The sequence below is a fragment of the Podarcis filfolensis genome (genome assembly GCF_964270895.1).
Source record: "Podarcis filfolensis genome assembly, chromosome: 13".
NCBI lineage: Eukaryota > Metazoa > Chordata > Lepidosauria > Squamata > Lacertidae > Podarcis > Podarcis filfolensis.
In genome coordinates this window covers 17,302,103-17,327,072 of record NC_139615.1, presented here as the reverse complement: position 1 = coordinate 17,327,072, position 24,970 = coordinate 17,302,103, and the positions used below count along the sequence as shown (strand labels likewise).

The following is a 24,970-nucleotide window of genomic DNA, read 5'->3' as shown; positions in this document are numbered from 1 at the left end:
GGCAAAAACAACAGGCATATAAAAATATCTCTTCTGGGCAGCTTTTAAACATGTGGCACATCCCACCTTAAACATACAATCACTACCTTGAGTCACTGCCCCTTCTGAGAGGCACAAAGAGAAAGCAGGGTTATTGGATTTCTTCACACCCCTTTGTTCCACCCCCCCCATTTTATCTCCCCTTTTCTCTACAAGAGAAGAAGAACATTCATATAAAACTATTTATTCATAAATATTTTCCAAAACGAAAATAGGCTTACGAAAAAATATCTTAAACAGCGGCATGGGCGGGGTGCTCCAGTTCAGGGGGCTGCATGAGGAGGGAGATGGTGGGACACAGCTGTCTTTCCATCTCTCTCTGGGTTTCCCCAAGTCTTTCCCCTCCAATCAGGAATAAATTGCAAGTCATCAGGGGGGAGGGTCTCTCTGTGGGAGGAGCAGCAGATTAAGATATGAGCTCAGATACCAAATTTAGGGTGGCAACAAAATTTTGGAAAATGGGGGGTGGGGTGGGGGGGTTAGGAGAGAAGCAGCAAAGGGGGTGGGGGTGGGGATATACTCCCTTAAGTCAAAGTTTCAGTCAGGAAAGGGAGCTTTGGGAATTTTTCCAAACTGAACTGATGAGGACAGGTGGCGTTTTGTGTCCTTCGACAAAATCACCTGCAGAAGCAAGTGAAAAAATACGGCGGCCTATAAAATGTTAACAGAAGGTACCAGTCCACAAAATACTTTGTACTGGGATCCTTTCTGGCAGCCGGCTGACTTCACTGGTTGGTAACATGTTGACGTCATTTTGCTTTTTGCCATTTCCAGCAGTGACAACTAGGCAGAGGTTGGAGCAAAGTCACCCTGAACTGTTCCCAACACTTCTGACTATTGGGGATATTTATAGAGCCCTGCGCCCTCATCTGTCACACACTTGGGCATAAGATGGCAGCCAAATCGGGGGTGACGTCTGCACTTGAGAGGTTGGCGAGGAGGGCAAAGGAGGACAGGACGTTGGTGTTTGCTGCAATTGGTGGCGGACGGGGCATAATAAATTCTCCAATTTAGAAGACACACAAAAATGTAGATTGGGGGGAAGTCACTCTTTTGGTGGGATTCTCAAATTCTTTTTTAATCTCCACTCTCTCACCCGAACCTGGTGCACATGAAGAGCATTTCCCCTTTTTTCCCGACCTCTTCTTATGCATTACAGGCAGAAGAGAGCAAGGAAAAGGCAGAGGAGAATCCCGCCACTGCCGCCCCTCCTCCTCCGTCCCGCGGTCACTTTTAAAACTTGCATGCATTTTTTTTTTTAAAAAAACGTGCAGCTCGCCCCGTTCCCCCACGGTTGTGACGGGTGGGGTGTGTGGGGGGTGTGATGTGGTGTTATTGGTTGGTCTTCCTTTGCTGCTGCCCCAAGCGCACCACAGTTGTCTCTGGAAGGAAGGCTTGGCACCCCCTGCTGGCCCCAGGTCATCACTGCAGGTCCCGGTCTTCCAGGTAGCGGTATTCAAAGGTGAAACCCTCCTTTTTGCGCTGGCCCCATTTCTCGTAGTCAAAGTAGATGTAAGTGCCCTGCACAGAAACGAGAGAGACAAAGTGTATAGGAGAACGAACTTCCTCTTACCCAGCAAGGAAGAGTCAGAGAATTAAGAGCTTAGCAACTCCGCTCTCATGTCAGATTAAAACTTGATAGCAGGAGGCAAGGACTGGGCTACTTCCCAGTGAGGAGGAAGGGCTTTGGGGGCCCTCAGGATCCCAGTTTCATCCTCTTAAAACATTCAGACCTGCTGAACCCCAATGCCATATAGCTATGTGGTGAGAAGAGACATCAGAATACCCATTTCCGGGGTAGGTATACAGCAGAAGAATACAAACCTCCCTCCCTTCTCTCTATTTTCCTCGAAGGGAGAAGTCACACTCAGGTAACTAGCTGTCCCTGCGGACAGTGGCATGAACCACAACTCCCGAGAACCTCAAAACCTTTTCTGCATTTACTAAATGCAGAGAGAGCTGAAGCAAAGCTGTATTAGAAGCGACTCTTATTCAAATCAACAATGTCCACAAGAAAACTATGTAGGACCTTGAAAATGGGAAAACTGTCCTTCCTGCTTTCTACTTTCTCCCCAACTCTCTGTTACAGAAGAAAACCAACGATTATAAAATTCCCAGTGGCATCGCACAGTCATTTTGTACTCTTAAGCCCTATCCTCAGACATTCAAGCCAAACAACATCCTCATGGGAGTTACAGCGGAATTCATGCAGACTGGAATCCTTAAAAAAACCCAAAAATTTACAATAAGGGTTTCTAGTTTTCATGACACTGGAATTAACTGGCTCAAAACTCAACAAGAAGCTCCAGGGCTTAGCAGGCAAAGTTTCTATGCTTCACCTGGCTACTTACTCTGGTCCCCTCATTATTCCCCCCCCCCCGCATTCTTCTCTTCCAGTAAGAGAAGGGCCATAGCTCAGTGGCAGAGCATCTGCTGTGCCTTCAGAGAAGGTCCCTGGTTCAAATCCTAGCATCTCCATGTAGGATTGCATAGGAACCTGTCTGAAAACCTGGGAAAGCTACTGCCAATCAGTGTAGACAATGCCAAGCCTGATGGACCAACGGTCTGGTTCAGTATAAGGCAGCTTCCAGGGGGGTTGGGAATCCATGTGCTGGGCCCATCCCCATCCCCACCCCCTACATAGGAGCTTCTGTGGTCCCCTCACCTGCTCAAATTCATCAGTGATGGTCTTGGGTTCTTCGTGCCGCTGGAACCACATCATGTACTTTGTGTGGAAGCGCCAGGACTGCTTCTTCAGCGCCTTCGCTGCCAGGTATTGTGCCTTCGTGCCCTTTAAAGCATAAGGGGACAGGTGAGGGCTGTGGGATACACACATTGGTACCAGTTCCAAGCGATGGATGCTACTAGCACATCCGCGGAGCACTTTTAGGCCCCAGTGGGTGGCGGTGGTGGTGGTGGAGAAAGGGTGGAAAACCTGTCCATCAGAAACCACCGACAGAAATTCTACTTCTTACCTCCAAATAGTAGAAGATGAAGAAAAGGGTCTCTGTAGAGAGGCGCTGGTAGAACTCCACCGTATCGGAGTGTGGGGGAGGCATCTGGTGGTGGTACGGAGGGGTCGGGCAGGGGTTTCGCGGCAGATATTGCCTATGGGGTTAAGAAGATGAGAGTGTTCAACTCCAGCCTGGTGGCGGCAGCGGCGGCAGCAGTCTCCCCATCCCTTCAAACCCCACAGATAAGCTGACTGGAGGGTTAAGCCAGTAGTTCAAGATGGCAACTGGAGTGGAATGGAGGAAGCGAACCAAGGAAAACAGTTGAAAACAATGTCAGCAATTCCCACCGGATTGTGCCAAACTCTCCCTCCATCTGCCACTGTTTGGTGACTGGTGGGCCTCCGTAATTTCCAACCATCTCAAGGTGTGGGTGGGTGTGCAATCTCAGGGTTTGGGTCCCAAGTCATTAGGGACATTATATGCTAGTGTTATAGACTGAATTCAGTCTGTGAGGACCGTCAGCCAGTGCAGATCTTGCAGGACTGGTGTTACGCTGCGTGGCCACAACCCTCCTGAATAGTTCAGCTAAGGAACTTGCTTCCCACAGGAGGCAGTGACAGCCTTGGATGGCTTTAAAAGAGGAGGGGGCAAATTCAGAGAGGAGAGGGTTATCAATGGCTACTAGCCATTATGGTTATGCTCGGCCTCAATAGTTGGGAGGCAGCAACACTTCTGAATACGCGTTGCTGGAAACCACAAGAGGGGAGACTGCTCTTGTGCTTCCTGGTTTTGCACAGGCAACTATGTGGCACCATGAGGATAGGATGCTGGACTCGATGGGCCTTTGGTCTGCTCCAGCAGGCTCTTATTTTCTTACGAACACTTGCCCCCCAAATACTGGAATTGATGATCTAAATCCTCAGGGTCCAGGGACGGTGTCAAGGGCAACAGCAATTGCCAGAGTGGCTCAGTTGGCATAGCCTGAGACTCTTCATCTCAGGGTCATGGATTTGAAATCCCACATATGAGCAAAAGATTCTTGGGTTTCGGGGATTGGACTAGATGATGCTTGCAGCCCCTTCCAACTCTACAATTCCTTGATTCTAGGATGGCTCTTTTCCTCACCTAGCAGGAGCATCCCCATGCGTTGTGTCTCCCATGTGTGACAGTGGGTTTTTGTTGCATCCTTACAAGCAAAGGGAAGATTTTGAGCTGCGCTGGCGATATGAAAACTGGACCGACAATTTACAGTTCAGAGAACTCTTGAGGATGTGACTTGGACTGTGAAAGGCAACACCACTCGTGGCCTTCTGTTCCCAGAGGGAGCAAAGGCCCTTGACACACACACCCCACCAGACCAGGGCAAACCCTCTTACCGGATCCTTTCTGAATCAGAAGGATGAGGCATGTGGTGCCAGGCAGCCTCCTCCATGGCCTGTTGGTAGAGCTGCTCCTTGGTGAGAGGCACAGGCCCCAGGGGGCACACCCCGAGCGAAAGGGGGATGTTCACCTCAGATAGCTGGATGGGGGGCTGGTTGGAGGCTGGCTGGGAGGTCGTGCTCGTAATTAAGATATCAGCTGGAGCAGAAAAGGGGAAAGAATCACTCAGCGGGGACTTGACACACGCTCTCGGGATACAATTCAAGCGAGCCTGGACTCTGAAGGCTGTATTTTTAAACGCAGCTCCTCCTGCTTCTCACGACAAGTACTTTGATTCATCAAGAGTTATTATCCCTGCTACCATCTCTTAAAAGGTGGCTGCGGATTACAGTTCATGTCGATCTCATTTCTTGCTATTGCATGTATAAGCAAAATCCTGTAAAGGCAGAACATCCCCTAGCAAGCTAGGGGAAAAGAGAAGCAAATCTCCAACTCCTCCACAAATCTCTCCGGCCTCCTCTGATCTCTTTCCAGCAGCCTCCCAAATGTTCTGCAACCTCCTCCACTCTCCAACTTTTCAACTACACCCAAACGTTCTCCCAATGGCCAATGGGATTCGCCAGCCATTTTTTTCTGCTCCCCCGCGCCCCATTTCCCACCACGCTTGGCATTTATTTATTCGTGACCTGCATAAAGCTGTGATCGTGTAAGTGAAATCAGTGATCTACCTGTACTACTCAGAACTTGGGAGACTTCATTTTCTCCTCCAAAACGTCTTCCTTCTCTTGCACAGACCCACAGCCTCAGAGAACACTTTCATTTAATTTTTTATTATTATCTCATTTTAAAGCAAGCTTGACTCTGTCACAGATTCTTGGCTTAAAATATAAAGCAATGAAAAGCTCCAGGGACAACATCTGGGCCAGAAAAAATTGATTATTGTGTACCAGATGGCAGCCTGCTCAACTGCCAACACAAATGGTGAATGGAAGGGCTGAGATCTATAGCAGAATGACTTGCCTGTAGGCCAAGGGTTTTTGTTGTTGTTGTTGTTGTTGTTGTTGTTGTTGTTGTGGGTGAGTGTAGAATAGAGCAGAGAGAAAAGAGTGGAGACTGGTGGTCTTAGAAACCACCACCTCTCATCCAAAGTAGCCACACTTCAATTTCTGATCAAGGTTGTCAGGCACACTCAGGAATGCCACAGGATTCAGAAATGTGCACCTGAACTGTGCTGACACTATTTGGCCTCCCCCCGAGGCAGGGGTAATGCCTCTCTCCCCACACTTACCCCTTTCAGCGAGATGAAGCGATGGCACGGGGTCCTCTATGCTAGAGCCGATAGCTGCCCTCTCAGCCATTGACTTCAATGTACTTAGAGGCTCAGGTGCCTGCAGGACACACAAACGTAGCAAAGGAGGAGTGAGAGAAATCTGTTTTTATGAAAGCTGCTGCAGTGATTAAGACTCACAGGGAGAACACAGGTAGTTAAGTCACCTTCTCTCGGGCAAACCTACCTTCCAGGGTTCTTTTGAGAGGATGACGTGGGACAAGCACAGCCACAAACACCAGCCCAAATTCCTTGGGAGGAAAGAGGGCTGGAAGCAGCCTGTTGCGTGCGGAGCACAAGCGATCGCTCACCTTGATCTCTGCTGCGGAGCTGAACTGGGGTGGCCCGTTGAGCAGGGTCTGGGCAGGCTTGCTGTCAGAGAAGCTGGGCGTGGGTGAGGCAGGAGGGTTGGCAGTCAGAGGCACCAGGAGGCTGGATCCAGTGGTGTTGCCACCGCTCGGTGGCTGCGAAGCTGCGCTGGGCTCTTTGCTGCCAAAGGAGGCGAGAGACAGAAGTCAGGGTTGCACCTCCTTCAAAGCTAGAACACTTTAGACCTCTCACCCAAACACAGGAAAGGAGAGAACCTGTCAGATCTCCCCAGGGAGGATGTTCCAAAGTATAGGTGCCATCATCGAAAAGACCCTCTCTGGTTGCATCTCTGGCAGTGACGGGAAGCCAAGGAGGGGCTCTGATTTCAGACAGGTTTATGCAGACTAGAACACCTTTCTTGAGAACATCCTGGCATAGCCTGAGTCTTTATAAAAGTCTTTATAAAGGCACTCTAAACTGAGCCCGGAAGTAAATACAAACATAAGAAAAGCCCTGTTGGGTCAAACCAATGACCCGTCTAGTCCAGCATCCTGCTCTCACAGTGGCCAACCAGATGCCCCAATGGGAAATCCACAAGCAGGAGCCAAGCCCAAGAGCCCCCTCTCCCTCCCTGCAGTTTCCAGCAACTGGCATTCAGAACCACTGCTGCCTCCGACCGGAGCTAAAGAGCCAAATTGTATTTTATTTATTCATTAGCAACATTTACAACCCAGCTCCTTGTGTGCCCAAATACCAAGATACACAGAAGTTTTTTATAAAAAAAAACACTGCCAAATAATGCACTTTGCTTTGATATTTTTTGTAGTTTTGTATTCTTTTCTATTATTATTGTTATTGTTATTGTTGTTGTTATTATTATTATGGATTTCTCTTTTGTAATTTTGGTTGCTTATATTTACCTGTATTTGTTTAAAGCAAAATTAAAAAAATGCACTTTGCCAAAAGAGGGCAAAAAAAAAGAGAGCAAAACACCACTTGCAACCGAGTAAAACTCTATGGTCTGCCCACTTGGAAAAGTGGACCATGGTGGGAAGAGTGAGAAAGGACAGCCCGGGAGGGACAAGATAGAAACTCACACAGAAGCGCTGGGCGGGTTGTGCGACGCCGTCTGATTAGGCAATGCCTGGTTGCCGCTGCTTAGCGTGGAGTCTGAACTGCTGTCCGCTACCACAGAACTATAACCTAGGCAGGAGGGATTGAAAAAAAAAAGAAGCTCTGGCTTGACTTCTGGGCTAAACAGTCACAATGCTACACAAACGAGGGGAAACTGAGCTTCCTGGCCTAGGTGTCAATGGAGCAGCTCCTAACTTTGGCTTCGTCTCAACCCTCCCCTCCCGTAGCCTATAAAACAGCACCTGCCGGCCTCGCTACATTACAGCCTGGCCTTTAGCTATTGCTGGATAGGAAAGAACTGGCAGGCGACACTTTCCGGAGCATGGAGGATTATCCCCTGCGGGTTTTCAAGATGCTGTTGAAAAGGCACAGCTACATAAGGCAACATCAGGCGACCCTGCTAAACACCTGGCATCTGCAACACAGCAGCCATTCCTAACCCCCCAGGAATCTTTTGGGAAACTTGAAGCAATGGCCCAGACCCCAGACTCACTGGTTGCCCCGTTCTGCTTGCTGGCGTTCTGCTGGGTGCTTGGAGGCCGGGGTTGAGAGGCATTGGTGCTGGTGGGCGGGGGCGCCACAGCCTGGGCGTAAGGGGTCGGGGTGGTGGGTGCGTGCCCTGCCGGAGGGTTAGCTTTGCCGCTCGCGTTCCCACTGCCAGCCACAGCCCCGTTGCTGTTGGAACCAGGCCCGTCCCCCAGCGAGGACGAAGTGCTGGAGCTGCCGCCCATCGGGTAGCTGGTGGGGATTGTGGGAGGCGGCTGGTGGTGGTGGTTGTGGAGGCTTTTCGAACCATTCTTCGCTGGGGACTGGGGGGAGAGAAGGATGGGAGAGGGGGGAGAGAAGATTTAGGATCATAACTGCTGCCTTTCTACTCAAAAGAGGGCAAAACTAGGAACCATTCATGTCTCGGTTCACCCGTCCCTCCACTCTTTTAAGAGCTGGCCTAAAACATACCTTCCTTACGGCGATGGTACAGTCCTCTTATTGGGCTGTACCACCTCAGAAAATGCTTTTAGAGAGGGGAGCCCATGGGAAAGCAAACTCACACGGACAACTCCTGGCCTGTAAAAGCTAACTTTTTAGGAGGTGGCCATGATAGAAACTGTTCCCCTCTCACATGCAAGGTGTTTGTACGTTAAGGAGATTGTAATGTGGGTGTTACTCTCAAAGCAAGCGGCTCTGCCCAACCCCCCTCCCCCCAGCCCTACTCTTGCATGCATTCTGGAAGTGGTACATCCTTCACAACAGAACTGAACCAGATCAGAAGTAACATGCTGGAAATGGCTCTACCTAACTAGTCCTGATGCCCCTCTGTCCCAAGAAGCCTGGGCTCCTCTTCCCTTGCCCAAATCACCAAGGGAGTTTCTAACTCGTCTTCCAAAAGCCGAACCCTTGAGAGGAATGAATTCTGGGCTCCAAACTCACTTGGCTCACTTCACTGTCTGTTGATCGTCCCCGTTTCTTGTCATCTTCAGAGTTCTCCTAAAGGAAGGAAGGAAGGAAGGCCTGATTAGAGGAGCTGTTACCCGTGGAACTAAGAAAGCAAGCTGGGTTTCTAACAACCTGTAGAAGCATTCAGTACTATTCGCTCAAGTTGATATAAACCCGAAAGGTCCCCTTTCCTACCCCCCACCCCTGGCATCGTAACAGGGGAGCCTCCTTACTGTTGTGCAGTTCGCAGGGCTGGGAGGGATTGGGGAGCTGGACGTGGTGGAGGTAGGCGTGCTGCTTGACTGGTTGAACATCTCATCCTCCATGTGACTGTGGCTGGGTGGGGAAGTGGCAACCAGGGCCTGTGCTGTAGAGTCAAGAACAAGGAGATGCTTATGAACCCAAAGAGGCTACAGTTCGCAGGCGCTGGCACAATCCAGCAGGTGGGTACTGCTGTTACAGGGTATGATCCCACTGTCTGGGCTTTGCAAGAGTTCACTGCTGTGCCACTTTATATTTGAAAAGTATACTGATATCCTGGCAAGCATCGTCCTCCCAAAAAAAGGATTAAGAGGAAATCAGGGATCAGTACGCCCAATTCTTTACACCAGTGTTTCCCAACCTTTGTTCTCTAGCTGTTTTCGGACTACATTTCCCACCATCCCTGACCACTGGTATTGCTAGCTAGGGATGATGGGAGTTGTAGTCCAAAAGCAGCTGGAGACCGAAGGATTGGAAACACTGCTTTACACCAAAACCCACCACTACAATGCACTGAAGTAAACCAGCCTAACAAGTTTCTGGGACACAAAGACCAGCATACGCTCCTGGAGTTTTGAGAAGGGTCATGACGCAAACTTTCAGTGTCAGTAGCCCAGGTGAACAGATATAGTTCAAGCAGCAACAAAACAAAACCAAATCTCAGAACAGTTAATGAGCTGTCTAGCAATAATAAAATGCACAGAACCACAGCAGACTCTCACCAAATGCTGAATCTGCGACAACAGGCAAATGGCAGCGCCTACCCAGTAAAAGCCCAAACTTCTAATTATTATTAGGAAGAACTTCCTGACAGTAAGAGCGGTTCAACAGTGGAATTTGCTGCCAAGGAGTGTGGTGGAGTCTCCTTCTTTGGAGGTCTTTAAGCAGAGGCTTGACAACCATATGTCAGGAGTGCTCTGATGGGTGTTTCCTGCTTGGTAGGGGGTTGGACTCGATGGCCCTTGTGGTCTCTTCCAACTCTATGATTCTATGATTCTATTCAGTGGCGTAGCGTGGGGGGTGCAGGGGGGCCGGCCGCACCGGGCGCAACATCTGGGGGTTAGGGTTAGGGGGCGCAAATCCACGGGTTGGGGGCGCAAATCCATGGGTTAGGGGGCGCAAATTACTTGCCTTGCCCCGGGTGCTGACAACCCACGCTACGCCCCTGATTCTATTATTATTTATTGAATTTATATACCGCCCTATACCCCGAGGTCTCAGGGCAGTTCTAAGGGTGGATGGGTATCAAGCTAAATGCTAAGCTCAAACTGACAGTTGCCTCTAGGCCACAGGTTTTGTTAGGAGGGAATAACTCGTTGATTTAAAATGATTTGAGGTTTGCTAGCGCTGCAATACTACTTCTTCCCCAAGTGAAGGACCTACTGAGTCTCAAGGCTGCTTTGGCTTCCCCCACCCAACAACCAGAAGCAGCCCACCCAAAGGAGACACTTACGAATGTCTTCTAAGTCGAGGTCATCATAGAGGAACTCGTTCTCCTCAAAATCAGGGTCCTGCGAGGAATCCACATAGTATTCCACGTCATCCTTGATCTTGCGGATGGAGTCCACGTTGATGGAGTCATTGTCCAGCATCCGCAGGATGGTCTCCAGCATCCGAATGTGGTACCGGTGTTTCTCAATGTGCCGCTTCAGGCCCTCGATCCGGTCTTGCTTCTGTGTGGTGAGGAGGGGAAGAGAGCCAGGTTCAAATCCTCACCCATCCAGGAAGCTCACAGCATAGCACCCAGGCACCACCTCTCAGCCTGACCCCCAACCTCACAGAACCTTGTTTCTTGTGAGGTCTCAGAAGTCCTAGTTCCCATAGATACCTCCACCTTGGCTTTTGACCTGTGAGGTGATGCCATTTCCCCAAACACAGCCCTCCGTCCTCCAAGGAGGACATCATCCATCGACTCACATCCTTGTCTCCTTTCTTCTTGCGCGTCTGGACAGACAGCGACTCCACTTCGCTCTCAAACTGATCCACCTGCATGTTCAAGGTGTCTATTGTGTTCTGAAGGAAGTACAGACAGAAAGAAACATGTTATTCTCCCCAGTCCTCCCTCACCATGGAAAAGAGGTTCTCCCTCTTGCCAATGAGTGGCTAACCGTGGTCATCCAGATATTATTGGACTAAAACTCGCACCATCCCCGGCCACTGGCTGTGCTTGCAGCACCAACGGTATCTGGATGGGCATAGATTTCCCCTACAGCCCCAGACCAGGCCTCATGGCTCTCTGTTTCCTAGCATTAGAAAACAAAGCCTGGCAGGCAGAAGCTCTCGGGTTCAGGTGAAGTGACAAAACTTTTTTTGGTGGGGGAGAGGGAGGAATCTGTCTCCTCCCCCCCATGTCTGAACCTCAAGCCTCCAATGTCAACTATGAGTGGAAAGGGAGGACCACCTGTATCACATGGCATAAGGTCACAGCTTACATCCAGTACTATAAAAAGAGGAAGTTTTAAAGCAAGAAGAAGAAGAAGAAGAAGAAGAAGAAGAAGAAGAAGAAGAAGAAGAAGAGGAGTTTGGATTTGATATCCCACTTTATCACTACCCAAAGGAGTCTCAAAGCGGCAAACATTCTCCTTTCCCTTCCTCCCCCACAACAAACACTCTGTGAGGTGAGTGGGGCTGAGAGACTTCAGGGAAGTGTGACTGGCCCAAGGTCACCCAGCAGCTGCATGTGGAGGAGCGGAGACGCGAACCCGGTTCCCCAGATTACGAGTCTATCGCTCTTAACCACTACACCACACTGGAAGGGGTTATTGGTGGTCCTCTGGTTGCTAACAGAGTCTATAACCTCCATCAGTCCCAGTCAGCACAGCCCAGCTTCAGCTGGGGAGGGCGGGATATAAATAATTTATTATTATTATTATTATTATTATTATTATTATTATTATTATTATTAATGGTCAGGGCTGATGCCAGTTGGATGTAGTCCAAGGGTATATGGAGGGCCTGGGGTTCTCCTGCTCCTGCTTTAAAGCCACACCCCTTAAAAACCAGAGCTTCCTTCTCCCTTCCTCTGCTAAAAAGCAGCTCCTCCTTCCAGGCACTTAGCAGCCAGCCTCCACTTGTCCTCACCGTCAGCCACTGCCCGACTTCCTCCTTTTCCTTCTGGGCTGGGTCCACCTTCTGCGCCAGGCCCAGGCCCTCCTTCGAGTAGGCTTTCGTCTTGGTCTCACGTTCCACTACCTTGAACCGCTCCATTTGCTGGAAAAGACAGACCAGAGGCAACTAGATGAGCTAAGGGCCGCTGAGAAGTCCAAGCTATCAGCATATATTCCCCGCTCAGTGAAAAGGCAGAAATCCTCAGAAGCAGCAAAGGAGATAAATTGCAAAAAAATAAAATAAATCTAGATTAATTACTCCCAAGTATGTTTCAGCCCCAGTTTTTAATCTTCAATCAGGGTGGGGAAAGGGTAACTCTTCCCAGGCTTTTCATCACTGGTGGACTGAAAATTCTATCTGCAGTAGGCATTTAAAGGATACAAAATGGGATCTTACTTTGTTAAAAGGGACCATTCAATCACACAATTCTCCCACCTAAATCCTGAAGCAAACCCCTACGGGGAATTGGTACTTTTCCTGAACATGGAGACTGCTTGGTTCTGGCCTTAAATTGCCCAGCACGCTTCCGCTGGGCAATTCTTCATCACAGAGACTGCAGATCCAGCCCAAGAACCACAGGCAGCAGAATGAAGTGGCAGAATCCTCAGGTGGTAGAATGGACTGTTCTATTTCAGACAGCAATGGAGGGATAACCATTTCTAAATCATTCTTGTGTGTTTTTTTAAAAAGCCCACTGCAAGTAAAAAAACCAGCGCAGTAGAAAGGATGTGGTTGGATTAGAATCTTTCTACTACTGTGTTGCTTGTTCCCTGGCAGAGGCATTTATTTTGGTGGGTAGGTTAGGGGTGGAGGTCCTTTAGGGACATTTAAAAACAGCTTTGCCTCATCTGTAGTTTGAAGTGCTACCTTCCACCCCAAGATCCTACCACCCCAATTCAGCCGCCACGTTTAAACTGGACCACACAGCTCCATGCCCTAACAGAGCTCTGCATCCCATCCCCTGTTAACTAACGAATCCTGGCTTCCTAACCATTAGCTGGAATTTACCAGGATCCCTTCCTACCCAGGAATCCCAGGCTTCAGGTCTATTTTTGTAACTTCGCCGACAGCTTTTTCAACCATCCCATTTTGTCTCTGAAGCTTTTTTTTTTTAAAAAAATGAGACCTTGTGAATATAGTGTGTGTGTGTGTGTGTGTGTGTGTGTACGTGTGTGTGTATGGAACTCAGAAGAAATGGCTCTGCACACATTACCTTGCAAAAGGAGATTTAAGGCAAACTCATAAAAATGTGTATGTACCAATGCATTTTCAGTCACACATCACATGCCAAGAAGCCAGTGTCAGCTGCAAGTACCCACAGCAATAAACATGTAAGCAGCCATTTAATACACAAAGTTGCCCTCAAGTTTGAATGATCCAACTAATATGCAATTTGTGCCCCCATGAATTGGTCAGTGATCACCCTTTCTTTGCCACAGTGAACACACAGCACTTGGGCTTGATGGTTCTGCATTAGAAGATAACAGACGAGATTTACAGCAGTGTAGAACCGTGCAGAAAAGAAAAGAAAAAGTTAAAATCTGAATATGCATCATGCCAGTCTGTGCACATCATCATGGCAAATACAAAACTCTGCTTGCCCGTTGCAAAACAGCTGTCCAAGTGTTAAACTCCTTTCCAAAAGGCCCCAGGAAAGTCTTGGCTCACAGCTCAATAGACCTTTCCCTTGGGTGTCTTTAAACCATCTCTAAAACTTTACCATCTATCCCATATTGTCTCAATCAGAAGACCTGCTCCAAAGGGATCCTGGGCTCCTCACAGAACCCCTTTCTGCAAAAGTCTCCCAGTCTATATCTGGACTGTAAAGGCAAGCTGGCTCACCTTTATGAGGTCACACTACTTACAAGCCAATTGCAATGCTGTGGGGGAGGAGCTAAGCAAATTAAGCCCACGTATAAACAGGAGATCCTCAGCAAAACTAAGAACCAGTATGAAAATAGCTGAAGGCAATAAAATGTGTTAGTTTTATACCTTTGGAAGACACATAATTTCCCAAAATAAACCCCCAATTAATTAGGTATCTTGACAGGCACCAATATGTAGCAGGTAGCGGATTCTTCTTACCGTCTCAATGAGTTTTCGGTTGTCTATTAGCTGCCTTTTGTCCTTAATCTCATTGGATGCAACCCACGTCTTGATCTGGTCCCTCAATCTCTGCAGAAGAAGAAGAGCCAGTTAAGCAGGTAGGTGGGATCAGTTGGGGGGAAAATGCCAACCTACCTTTCCTCCGATGAATGAAGGCTAGTGGTCAGAGGTATGAGCAAACAGAAGTAGCAACCTCTAGATTGTTCATCATATGCTATCACTGCTAGAATTGGCAGCTAGCCTTTCATTGCTCCAACAATTAGAATTCACTTTCTTTTAACAGAATCTAAACTCACTAAACAGGCTGTCCTTTGTGAAAAATCTATGCTTTTCCAAGCCTCATTCTTACTCAAATTCAGCCTTGTCTGATCCGATTGCTCCAGATGTTTTAAAGCTCCAGCAAATGGTCAGGGATGATGGGAGGTGTGGTTCAAAACATCAGGATGACAACAGGATGGAGAAGGCTGATCTAATCTATACATCCTTGCTACCCCAAGGCATTCTCACAATGAAGCTATGACACCCGCTCCCCAAACACCTAGGTTCTTCCCCCTTCTCAGTGGAGCTATACCTGTGTCCAGGCCACCCCAACCTCTACTCTCTAACTATAAACCAGCAAGCCCTGTGGGGAAAGAGTGCCCCATCTTCCTCTGCTCCTTCCAAAGGGGCCCCTAGAGTCCTGATACTCAGATCACTCCAAGCCCAACATTCCCTAAATTTGGTAAGAAAAGATCTGGAAACAAGCCCAGGCAAAATGTTTACCTGGAGTTTTTTTATTTCTTTTTTCAGATCGGCTTCATATTTCTCCTTCTGGTTGGCATTAGCTGCATTGTGGAGCTGTTGCATAGGGAGAAAGAGGAAACAAGAGGTGGGGTGAGAAAGATGGGAGACCCCAGGGCTCAGGGTGCAGATCAACCCAGAGCAGAAAACAAACAGGGAGCTGAAAAGATTCCAAGCGGGGGGGAGAGGAACAGAAACCTCTGTGGACATAGCAACAAAAACAATTACAGGGCAAAGTGATGGTCTAAAAGGCTAGTGTGGGGCGGATGTCAGAGAATAGGGCAGAACCTAGGAGGAGAGGCCACTGCCAGCCCTCACCTTCTGCCAGATATCTTCAAACTGCTCCACGCCTTCCGACACCTTTTTCAAACACCGATCAATCTCACCTGGGGAGAGAAAATCCCTGCTGAGAGCAATCGTAAGATCTACCTTGCCCATACCTGGCCATTCCTTCCTCCCAGTCTGAGAGGAGCATTCTGGAACGGTGGTTCTCCTCTCCCTCAGCTTCCCACAAGCCTGCCCCTCTCACCTTACTGAAGTGCAAGATCCGTCCTTTGACCAAAACAGAACCGAGCCACCTCTCCCCTTCCTAAACTCCTCTCTCCCTTCAGAGCATAGTTACTGCTTTCTAATATCCCAAGTCATTCTCCACTTCTAAAAAAAAGAGGGGGCCCCTCTTGCTCCTTTAGTCAACCCTTCCCTTCCCTCCACTCTAACCAACGAGACCCCACCCTCTCCAAGAGAGCTCAGAGGAGTCCTGGCTCTGGCCCAGCTGTTCTGATGAGCAGCCCCGCCCTCTTTTGCAGGCCAGCCAGGTGCCTAGCATGTATTAGTAGCCCTGAGCTTGGAGAGTGCAGGTAGGCTCCCTTACCTTGTAGCTTCCTCTTGTCTGCCATGTTTCCTTCACTATAGAGGGGCTCTCTTCATACTTTATAGAGCGTTGACGCTTTAAGAAAAGCCAGCAGAAAGGCAAAGTTATGAAGCAAGCCCAGGACAGAAGTAGCACCTCCTGCTGGAAGGTGCTAAATGGAGGTAAGCAGGATGAGTAAGATTTGAGCTACTGCTTTGTTTTAACCAACAGAACATTTACTGCTTTCAGCAGCTGGATATATAACAAAGTAGAAGCCACAGGTAAGGCTTTCTTCAACACTGTGCTTCCCCCTGTTGATTTCTACCCGTTAAAAGCAGAGAGTTTCTGTCCAATGAAAAGTAAAGGCCACAAACTTGGCTGAATCACAGAGATTATCCCAGGAGAAAGTGGGCAAGTGGGAGGTAATGCTTTGGGGGAAGTATTCTATAGACAGGGAAACTGGACCCAGTGGAATTAAAGAACTCCTTCCCACCGCCCCCCGGTGACCATGCAACAGGCAAACGCTCAGCGTGTGGAGCTTTACTCAGTATTCAGGTGATGCAACACTAGGGAAAGCCTCATCTGTCGAGTTTGGGTTTTTTTAATCATGCAACTCTTAAAGGCACCCAGTCTTCCAGAAAAACGTAAAACACATTGATCGTCCAAGGTGGAACAGATTTGGAGCAGGGATTTCCCCAACCCCATAATACCGTATCCTTATCTGCCACACTCTCCTACAGTCTTTTCCAGACTATGAGCCTTTGGTGCACAAGACAGTTAGGCTTTTTACAAGGCCCTGAAGACTTGGGTGGTTTCACAAGCCAAGCAGCTTTTTATTTTGTCCATTTCAAAAAAAAAAACAACTGACTAGGTGCCAGCTTTTCTTTGCTCTGTTATTTGACAGTGTTGCTTTAACCAGGCTAGGGGATGCATTGTAAGGCTTGCACTCACCTAGTGGCCCCTGGGCGCTTGTTGTCTCTCTCTCTCTCTCTCTTTTCCAGCCAGGTTCCTATGCAGGTGAGAAAAAGCACATGACTAACGGGGGAAAGAGCCCCACCTTTTCCTCCTCCCCCATCTAGCTGCCCACCATGTCAGGCAGCAAGCTGGGAAGCACAAGATGCACCTATAAAGGCTCAGTGGTGGCTGGCTAAGGCTACTGCAGTCTAAGGGACTCAGGCCTGGAATAAAGCAAAAGTACAGGGCTTGCAGATGGAAGAAATGGTTTCTGGCTCCCCAGACAATGGGGTTGTCCTAGACTAGCAAAACCCCAGCACTAGGGGTTGGTAACATTTTTTCCTGGCAGGGAAACACCTGCCACCCCATCAGAAGTTTAGTGGGTTAAGCTTTCCTCATCTATACATCAGGGAAAGCTGAATTTCTCCTTGTCACACAGGTATTAAAGGCACAGGAGCCCTGCTAGGGGGAAAGCTGGCAATCCCACCAGTCACTAGTGCAGGTATGTGAAGAGATGCTTGCAAAGGTGTCTGCAAAGCAGGATGTTTGTTTTTTCTTCCCAGACTGAAAATATGCCACAAACAACATCCATTGTTAAGCCTGTGCAATTTGAACGAGTAAATGTTTATGGGTTTATTCACATGTCTGAACTAGTCCCTATTCTCTCTCCAAAATTCTCAGCTAACGCAACACATTTTCCATTCTCCTCTTGGAAAATCATGCAGCAGAATTCTGAGGTAGCAAAGTGGACTGGACCACTTTAGACTTGCGGGCAGGGCAAAGGGGAGAGGGAATGCAGTGGTTAAGAGACAATGAAAAAAAGGGGGGACCATAAGGAGGAGACAGATTCTAGCCTAGCTTGGTACCTGCTGATGGATACTAGTTTCCTACCATTTTGAAACAAATGTAAAGGAGCATTCAAAACTGTGATCCACATCTGCAGTGGCGCAGCCCAACTTATCACTTCCTTGTGCTGCCTGAGTTAGACTACATACCTACCAGGTTCTTCACCATTTCTCTCCCAAAGATTCCATACTCTGGTAGGCATCTGCCCTTCAGCTTCCTAACCTCCAGAAAACTTAGGAAGTCTTTCCTTGCCTGTTTATCTACTGCAAGATCCCATCATACCCCCCCAAAGTAATTGTGAGTCTGGGTCTCCCACCTCACCCCTTCAGAAACAAAGCTTTCTTCACAAAGAGGCATCAGTAGATCAACAATAAATGTGAATTTGGGGTGACCCAGGAAGTTCCTAACATTTTCCTATTCCAAGCAGGGGACCTGGGTCAAAAGCCAGCTCTGGAATAAACACAACTTGGTTCAGCGCATGTCTACTCAGAAGTAAGCGCCACCAAGTTTGAAGGGAATTATTCTCCAAGTAAGCATGCACAGAATTGCAATTTTTGGAGTTTCCAGGTCCTCACTTGGAGATGGTACCTATACCTCTAACATGCTGTGTTCCTCTTACCTGCTGTGGAGGGAAATCAGAATCTCACAAGAAGCTGGGGAAGAGGGCAGGAAGGGCTTCACTGGAAGAACTGAGCATTTTAAAGAAAATTAACCAGATGCTGTTCCAGTGCCCTTAAAGGCAGGTTCATCTGCAAACATCAGCAGGTGGCTATGCTTCTTTTCACACTACGAAAAGCTTCACCTGCCGATTTCTGCATATCAAGCTGCCATTAAAGGCACAGGAGTCCAGGCCAGGCCCTCTGATAACCTTAGACCAGGGGTGGGGAACCTGTGGCTCTCCAGAGGTTGCTGGACACCAGCTCCCATCAGCCCCAGCCAGCACAATCAACGATAAGGGAAGATGGGAGCTGTAGTCCAACAGCCTGAGAAAGAAGAAAAACAGTAGTGACAGGAACAGCTTGGTGAGCAGAATCAAAAGTAAAACAAAAGCCTTACACTAAGCAATGGTGACACCAACATCTAAGATGGCAAACTTGGGCTTTTACTGAAACTATTGTAAGTTATAGGATTCCTTCTGGGTTTTTGTTGTGGGTGTTTCTTTTGGTTTGTATTCTGTTCCTGTGGCTGTCATAAAACAGATATTTACAGGCTCATGTCGGTTACTTACATCTGGCATACTGATACAGCTCAGGGTCTACATTTTCTACATTCAAGGAACAACCCCAGTTTGCCAAGGAACCACTGCAAAAGATTGTGGGGCATATTCTAGAGTAAACAATTCAGTTAATGTGAATCACTGCATCTTGAGCAAGGGATTCATGTAGAAAGCTGCCCTATACAAAGTCACACTACTGGCCCATCTAGCCTAGTAATGTCTACACTGACTGGCAGTAGCTCTTCACAGTTTCAGACAGAACTCTTTCCCAGCTTGGAGACGTCAAGCCTTGAACATGGAGCCTTTCACATGCAAAACATGTGTCCTACTGATAAACTACGAACCTTGTGTTGTATATAAGCAACACTTTCTGTTGTCTAGCCCAACTGATTTCATTGCCTGAGTAACCGAGTTGTACTGTTTTGGGAAATAAAACTCTCTCGAGCTGCACTGTACATATCAACCTACCTAACGCAGCCCCAACAGCCTTCTGACTTGCTGCAGAATATGTCCTACATGCTTTGCAAAGGTCTGGGTTTTGCTTGATGTGGAGTGACAGGGGGTTGGTGGAAGGAGGCATATCTGGAGAAGACTTACAGCTGGATCCCATCCTGTATCTGACATGGAAGTGATTCCCACTTTGCCCAATAGGACTGAAAGCATGTTTAGAATTTCAGCCTTAGAGGCACCGCCCTCATGAATAGTGACCGCTGCAAGTATCCTGAGGCTTTCGCTACATTTATGTCACAGTTCACTGGGCTTCAATTCTGGAGTGTTCTAAAGCTATCTCTGCGTTTATGCATCCTGTAAAGTGCACCCCCTGGAAATATTTATTTTTATATACCCTTTATATTATTTTGTAAAACTGCTCTGTGCAATCCCCATAGGATATATATTTCTGGTGGGGGAATTGCTGCAGAGGAGACCAGAGTTAAAAGAAAACCCTAGACTGACACACAGTCCAGAACCTCTGGTACCCAACCGAAAGGTCCCATTTGCAGAACATGGTGGCAACATGGAATGCAGCCATGTACCCAGTGTGTGTGAGTGGCCCCCACTAATTTGTGACGGCCTGAAGGAGGCAGCCAAGCTAAATGCAAACAGCCTTGCTTCTCTAAGTGTGGTGTAGTAGCTAAGAGTCTGAGCTGCGATTCAGAAAATTCAGGATTCGAATCTCGATCTCCATTATGAACTTGCTAGGTGGCCGCAAGAAAGCTACTTTCTCTTTGCCTCACCTGGCATCTGCAATATGGGGATAATAATATCAAAGGAATTGGATGAAGTGGGCATGGCTTGTTCTTTTTAACACATCCGGGGGGGGGGGTTAACCAAAGTAGAGGGGAACACACAAGTCTTTGTAAAGTTGAAGAAAAATCAAGGAAGGCAGGAGATGGTTCACAAAAAAAAAAGATTGGAGATGCTTTGGCATTGTTGCTTTCTTAAAGGGCTAGATGAGTGCTACTGCACTTGAATGATGAGCAAGCTCAGAGAGAGAACTTTTACTGTGATTTATGTCACAGGTAGTGACCAATAGGTAGCTAGGCCCATTAAACAACTCATACATAAATGCAATCGATACTCTATATGGAGGAAAATGGCAATTTCCCACCTATAGTTTTGAATGCTGGGTAAATGCAGTTCTCCTGCAAAAGGACCACAATTTTTTTACAGGGACATCTGGATCCTGTGCCTTAATAACTTCTGGAAAGACCCCTTCCCACCCACTGTGAGCAATAGGGAACACTGTCATCAAACTGTTCAAGATTAACATTTACTAACAGATTTGATATATTAGCATTTCCCAGAGTCAAAGGTTTAAGGACAGCCTTGCCATCAGGTTACCATAAGCTAATGTGGTCCAATCCACCTAGGAATTCAAATCCCATTTCAGTTGCGGCCTCAGAGTGTTCCCCACAGATGAGTCATTACCTCTCAGCCTCTAGTCCCTGACCTGGTACTGTCTATTCTAATGGGCAGTAGCTCTCCCAAAGCCTCAAGCAGTGGCCTTTCTTAGCCTGGCTATTAAGAGATAATTTGACAGTCAGAATTGAACCTGGAACTTTTATGAACTTGCACATCCATTTAGATCATTTGGAGAGGCCCTTTTCCATCTCCTGCTGTCATCAAGAGATTGGGCTGGTGACAATATTGGAAGCAGTTATAGAATCTCCTGCTCCAAGAAATGTTCTTTGCTCCTACACTGCTGGTGTTTTAAGACCACCTGAAGACTTAATAAATATTTTAACAAGCTTTTCAATTTCTGCTTTTTTTTTCCTTTTTAAAAATCTGGTGTATTGCATTTTTTAAAACTATGTTGTGTTTGATATTTTTAAATATTTTTGTTGTAATCTACTGGACAGCTTTTATAAATATATAAACAAATGCACATATACTGTATAGGCAAAGTGCATTCTCTACCTTCAAGCCTTCAACATGTCCTGAACCCAAGACCTGAAAAAATAATAATACAGGGATCCCACCTGTGCACATAATCACTGAGCTATTTACGGTACAATATTAACAGTGTGCCTTACAGAACAGAAGAAATATTCCAAGTTCCTAGGATTTTTAAGCATCAACACTGAGGAGAAAGGGGAAATTCAATATCTTAGGTAGTAGCCTCAATTTGTAAGCAGCTTAGTAGTAAAGCACACGTTCTGCATGCAGAACATCCAAAGTTTTGTTCCCAGCATCTCCAGGTAGGACAGAGAAATACCCCTTTCTGAAAACTTGGGAGAGCTATGACAGGTCAGTACAGACAATACTAGACAGACCAATGATCTGTTTTTTTAAAACATGGCTTCCTATGTTTCTGCCAAAGTACTGAGATTTCACTAGGTCTTGACATATTCTACATAACAGCTGTAAGGCTGACAAAGGTGTGACTTGTAATGTACTTTTTACATTACAGTCAGTGACTGGCTATAAGGTAAAGGTACCCCTGCCCGTACGGGCCAGTCTTGACAGACTCTAGGGTTGTGCGCCCATCTCACTTAAGAGGCCGGGGGCCAGCGCTGTCCGGAGACACTTCCGGGTCACGTGGCCAGCGTGACGAAGCTGCTCTGGCGAGCCCAGCACCAGCGCAGCACACGGAAACACGTTTACCTTCCCACTATAAAGCGGTACCTATTTATCTACTTGCACTTAAGGGTGCTTTCGAACTGCTAGGTTGGCAGGCACTGGGACCGAACGACGGGAGCGCACCCCGCCGTGGGGATTTGAACCGCCGACCATGCGATCGGCAAGTCCTAGGCGCTGAGGTTTTACCCACAGCGCCACCTGCGTCCCCATGTCTCTAGCCTTAAGTCTGCAAAGTTTGCAGGTAAAGGCCAATGAAATCTCAAAAGCCAGCAAGCCATCCCATAGATAAGAGGCTGCAGCTTCATTCCTCTGCCTACTTACTGCCTTGTCTCTGCCTGCAACTAGCAAAAATCAAAACCAGTTAAGAGAAAAAAAGCAAATAGATATGCAGACATGTTGACAGCTAGCTACACATTCCTCTAGTAATTCATTACGAATTCTTATTATCACTCTAAAGTTACTTATGGTTAAGAGATGCACTTATATGCTAATAGGGGTTTTCCAACCATTGAATGCTACCTTGAGAGAGAAATACTCCAGATCCCTCCCCAGGTGCACAGACGCCCCTACAGGACCCTGTAACACACATCCACACACACAAGCGGGGGTAGGGGGGAGAGGTGGCTTTATGAAAGCAACGTTTTTTTTCTAACGGGTTCCTTTATTTCTTTTAGATACTTTAGCAACATAACAAGCATTGTGGAACCTTAAAGACGAACACATTTTATTACGGCATAAGCTTTTGCAAACGAGAATCCACTTCATCAGATGCCACAATGCTTATACTATAATGAGATCTGTTAAGTCTTTAAAGTACCACAATACTACTTTGTTGTTTCTGCCTAAACAGACTACCCCCTATAGGAATCGTTTCAGTAATAAAGATCTCTCTCTCTCTCTCATACACACACACACACACACACGCGCGCCTCTCAATGGACCTCTCCAAATCAGGTATAAACTATATGTGCAAGTTTTCCAGGTGATCACAAGGACCCACAACCCTCCTTGGCTCAAAGTAGCCCTCATCACACGGCGCCCGCCCCACATCCTCCTGCCAGAGGCTCTCGCTCCACCCCAGGCGCCTCTTCCCCACAGAGGCATGTGGGCCTCACATCCTATAGGTGCAGGTCCTACCTGTGGAACCGCATCGCCCCCCGCATCCTCCCCAGCAGGGCGCCCTTCGTGGCCCCTGCGCCCCGCTGCAACCCCAAACACCTGGCCCCCAACAGAGGCCCCCTCCGCCTGCAGCCCCCCGCGCAGCAGCGCCTACGGAAACACCTTCCCCCTATACAGCGCCCACCACCTATAGAGCCCCCTATAGACCTCCCATTGGCCACGCCCCCTACGGAGCTCCCGTAGGTACTCGTAGGCCCCGCCCCCTAGGCTAGGCCCCGCCCCTTCTCGCTCTCTCACCGGCGGCTCCGGAGTCTCCGGGTCTCTCTCTCTCTCTCTCTCTCTTTTTCCCTCTCTCTCTCCCTCTCCCCCCTCTCTCGGCCTCCGCGGCATCCAAGATGGCGGCAGCCTCCCCCCCTCTCCTTCCGCTCGACCCGCCTCTGGCTAAACTCCATTGGATGAGTCACCCGCCCTTCAGGATAGTCTCTGTTTCTATTGGGTGGTGGGGAAGGGGCTGGTGGAGGGAAACCGGGGCGGGACGACGCGGCGCAGCCGCAGCTGTCATTTACATAAATACCTTTAATTTATTGGTTAAGGGGAAAAGTCCGTCAAAGCGTATCCGTATACTGATTGGCTCAGTAGGTACGGATGTAGCCAGTGTGACCACGCCTACCAGCCCGCGGAAAACAACCCGAAGGGGCAGGGCTTGTGGCAGAACAGATCGCCTAATGGTCATAAAAAACGTCCCTCAAGTCTTATTCGTTCATGATTGGCTATACTTCTTCCAACGCGCGCACTCGTGGGCATAGAATCATTTATTGGATAGCAGTTCTGCCACTCAGTCTAATAGTATTGCTGTTTGGCTGCTAGAGGGATTCGGAGGCGAGGGATATTTCCAAACGGTAATTCTCTATTGGCTGTAGCGAAGCAAGCCTGCACACGTTGGCCTCCCATTGGATGGCTGTTCTGCCCCCAAAAAACCTTCTTCCTTTGTACTGGCTTTCATAGTTTGAGGCGGGTCACAGTGAAAAAACGTGAGGCGGGGGCGAGGCCAAGGAGTTTTCCCAGAATCCTGATTGGTACAGGTAAGTGAGGTACCCTGTCACTTAAAATCACAATAGCCAATAACACAGGAGGTAATGAGCTCACTCTAAGGTGGGTATTGATAGACTTCTGTCTCAGCCAACATTTGCCAACCTGGCGCCTTCCAGATTTGAACTACAGTTCCCATCAGGCCTTGGGAGCCTTGTAGTCCAAAACATCTGGAGGGCGCCAGGTTGGCGATGGCTGGTCTAGACATCACTATTTTCACTCCTAGCTGCAGCTCACCTCTTTTAGAGGGATAGTTGTAGCCTTACTAGGATAACCTCACACCCTTCATCATTCACTGCCATGCAACTGAGACGAGTCCACCCCTCACAAACATTTCTCTGATGAAAATAGGGTGTTCTATTAAAAGACGCCTGCTCCTTGGGAGAAAAGCAATGACAAACCTAGACAGCATCTTAAAAAGGAGAGACATCACCTTGCCAACAAAGGTCCGTACAGTTAAAGCTATGGTTTTCCCAGTAGTGATGTACGGAAGTGAGAGCTGGACCATAAAAAAGGCTGATCACCGAAGAATTGACGCTTTTGAATTCTGGTGCTGGAGGAGACTCTTGAGAGCCCCATGGACTGCAAGAAGATCAAACCTCTCCATTCTGAAGGAAATCAGCCCTGAGTGCTCACTGGAAGGACAGATCCTGAAGCTGAGACTCCAATACTTTGGCCACCTCATGAGAAGAGAAGACTCCCTGGAAAAGACCCTGGTGTTGGGAAAGATGGAGGGCACAAGGAGAAGGGGACGACAGAGGACGAGATGGTTGGATAGTGTTCTCGAAGCTACCAGCATGAGTTTGACCAAGCTGCGGGAGGCAGTGGAAGACAGGAGTGCCTGGTGTGCTCTGGTCCATGGGGTCACGAAGAGTCGGACACGACTAAACAACTAAACAACAACAACAAATTCAATAATAATAATAATAATAATAATAATAATAATTTTATTATTTATACCTCGTCCATCTGACTGGGTTGTT

The 24,970-nt window shown here is 48.0% G+C and overlaps 1 protein-coding gene and 1 long non-coding RNA gene across 5 annotated transcripts; one reads left to right on the top strand and one right to left on the bottom strand.

Annotated features, from left to right (window-relative positions):
* Window positions 1-207: 207 nt before the first annotated feature.
* CNOT3 (CCR4-NOT transcription complex subunit 3) lies at window positions 208-23,319 on the bottom strand. Of its 4 annotated transcripts, XM_083582106.1 has the most exons (20): window positions 23,196-23,293; window positions 21,117-21,149; window positions 16,634-16,691; window positions 15,704-15,778; window positions 15,151-15,218; window positions 14,815-14,889; window positions 14,032-14,121; window positions 11,920-12,048; window positions 10,756-10,851; window positions 10,292-10,511; window positions 8,811-8,944; window positions 8,572-8,628; window positions 7,637-7,952; window positions 7,107-7,212; window positions 6,012-6,189; window positions 5,662-5,761; window positions 4,370-4,571; window positions 3,015-3,147; window positions 2,705-2,830; window positions 208-1,560 (listed from the first exon to the last, which is right to left on the bottom strand). In XM_083582106.1, exons 4-20 carry the CDS (start codon window positions 15,726-15,728, stop codon window positions 1,462-1,464), a joined length of 2,154 nt encoding a protein of 717 aa, XP_083438232.1. In that variant the 5' UTR covers window positions 15,729-15,778; window positions 16,634-16,691; window positions 21,117-21,149; window positions 23,196-23,293; the 3' UTR covers window positions 208-1,461. The 4 variants fall into 4 exon arrangements, with proteins under 4 accessions (XP_083438232.1, XP_083438230.1, XP_083438231.1 ...); XM_083582104.1 differs by lacking the exon at window positions 21,117-21,149 and having other exon boundaries at window positions 23,196-23,319; XM_083582105.1 differs by lacking the exons at window positions 21,117-21,149; window positions 23,196-23,293 and adding an exon at window positions 17,632-21,035.
* On the top strand, window positions 14,839-17,272 carry LOC310747611. Its single transcript, XR_014540955.1, has 3 exons — window positions 14,839-14,920; window positions 15,769-15,864; window positions 17,076-17,272. It is a non-coding gene; the product is annotated as an uncharacterized lncRNA (long non-coding RNA).
* Window positions 23,320-24,970: the final 1,651 nt, after the last annotated feature.